The sequence below is a fragment of the Frankliniella occidentalis genome, unplaced genomic scaffold, assembly GCF_000697945.3.
Source record: "Frankliniella occidentalis isolate FOCC.00 unplaced genomic scaffold, Focc_3.1 Scaffold499, whole genome shotgun sequence".
NCBI lineage: Eukaryota > Metazoa > Arthropoda > Insecta > Thysanoptera > Thripidae > Frankliniella > Frankliniella occidentalis.
In genome coordinates this window covers 100,352-102,105 of record NW_026267617.1, presented here as the reverse complement: position 1 = coordinate 102,105, position 1,754 = coordinate 100,352, and the positions used below count along the sequence as shown (strand labels likewise).

General features: G+C 53.4%; 1 protein-coding gene across 1 annotated transcript in view; it reads left to right on the top strand.

The window, feature by feature from the left end:
• LOC127751458 (craniofacial development protein 2-like) overlaps positions 1-1,614 on the top strand; it is a 2,565-nt gene extending 951 nt beyond the window's left edge. The window contains exon 2 of the mRNA XM_052275047.1: positions 1,549-1,614. Within this exon, the coding sequence (XP_052131007.1) occupies positions 1,549-1,614 (66 nt within the window). The remainder of the gene's footprint in view (positions 1-1,548) is intronic.
• Positions 1,615-1,754: the final 140 nt, after the last annotated feature.

The following is a 1,754-nucleotide window of genomic DNA, read 5'->3' as shown; positions in this document are numbered from 1 at the left end:
CTGGCCGCCACGCCCCACCACGCCCGGCGTACCCACCCTCGGGCAGCTCAGATTTCCCCGGAGACTCGACAGGCAAAGTTCTCTGTGTACCCCTCCCAGCCCTGCAGGCCGCGCACTCCCGCCCGCGGGCCCGCGGCGCGCGGTGAAGCGACCGGAGCTAGACAAGTTCCACTCCCCCCCGTCCCCCGTTCGACGTCCCTCGCCGCCGCCGCCGATCTCACCAACGACGCGACGGCGCGAGTCGCGCCGCACGGGACGAAAACAAATAAAGGGGGGGACTGGAAATAACAAACTGCATTAAATGGCTGCCGTGTTGTGACAAACTCTTTTCCGATCGGTCGCGGGGCGGGGGCCGCGCGGCGCGGCCGAGCCCGGCGCAGGATGATGACCTGCTGGACCCTGCATGATGTCGCGTTTTAATGGACGCCGGAGCCGTGAAATTAAACGGCGGCGACGCACCGCTGCGGCAGAATAATTGGGTGCGACACAATGTCGTGCAGGGACGACGCAGACCGTTATTATTTGTTATTTTTTTTTCGTGTTTTTGTTTCTTTCCAAAAATTCTCGTTAGAATAATTATATTTACCGTACATGGCCGCATAACTTCACTTACTGCAGGACTCCGCAGAGGAGTTCGCCCGGGCCCAGGCCAGGGAACCAGGGAACCTGCTCAAGGACACAAATACAAATCTAGTAAGGCTGTCTCGCGGGAGAGAGCGCGGCAGGGGAGAGCGGCGAGCGACCACTGGAGGAGTGGAGAGAGGAGAGCAGAGGAGAGAAAGCAGAGGAGAGGAAAGCAGAGGAGAGGAAAGAGAAACGAGGACATGACGACGCATCCGTGCAACAAAGGCGGATCAGAAAGCGGTCGCTGAACAACGACGGATCAGAAAGCGGTCGCTGAACAACGACGGATCAGAAAGCGGTCGCTGAACAACGACGGATCAGAAAGCGGTCGCTCAAAAACGCCGTAACCAACATTTTGGCGATTTTGAGATTTTTACACTATACTATCAATTAAGAACCATACTTTCTCGCTGTAGTCACCGAAAAATCGAAAAAAAATTCTAAAGCCTTCAAATTGATGAAAAACAAAGAGACGGATCTACACGACAGTGGTATCGCGGCCCGCAACAAAGGCGGATGTGCGAGCCGCTCGGGTCACGACGCGTGAACAACGACGTATATACCTAGGCCACCGACTCGGGCGCTCCTCGCGCAGCGGCAGGGCGTCGAGTGGGGCTGAGTCAAAGAGCTCTTTGGGCTGAGTGCGGACCCTCACCTATGACAGGGCACGCCGTCATGCTGGCCGGTTTGAAGAGTTTTAAATCGAGCGGGGGAGAGGGGAAGGGGGGGGGGGGCAAATGTTACATGCTAGGGTAAATTAATTATTGAATGTTATTTACAGTTACAAAATAACCCGCCGAATTTCGCGGAGGCGATAGATTCAGTCTGGCAGTGGAAGGAAAGGCAACCCAACCGACTCGCGCGTGTTGTGGGTCAGGGTGGTGCATAGCATCCAATGGCGCTTACAATGTTTACCTGCCACAGCAGAAATCTCTGCGCTATTTCAAAGAAACAACCATTGTCGCAGACAATATCAGTACATCACCTTAGAAATATCTCAATACCCGGGTGAAAAAACATCGACAGTAAGTTTGTATACAGAGGTATACAAGCAATTGTATAAAGCTGTATAAAGGTAATTGTATTACATTTGGTAAAACTGTATTACTTTGTCAGTATACCTTTTTATA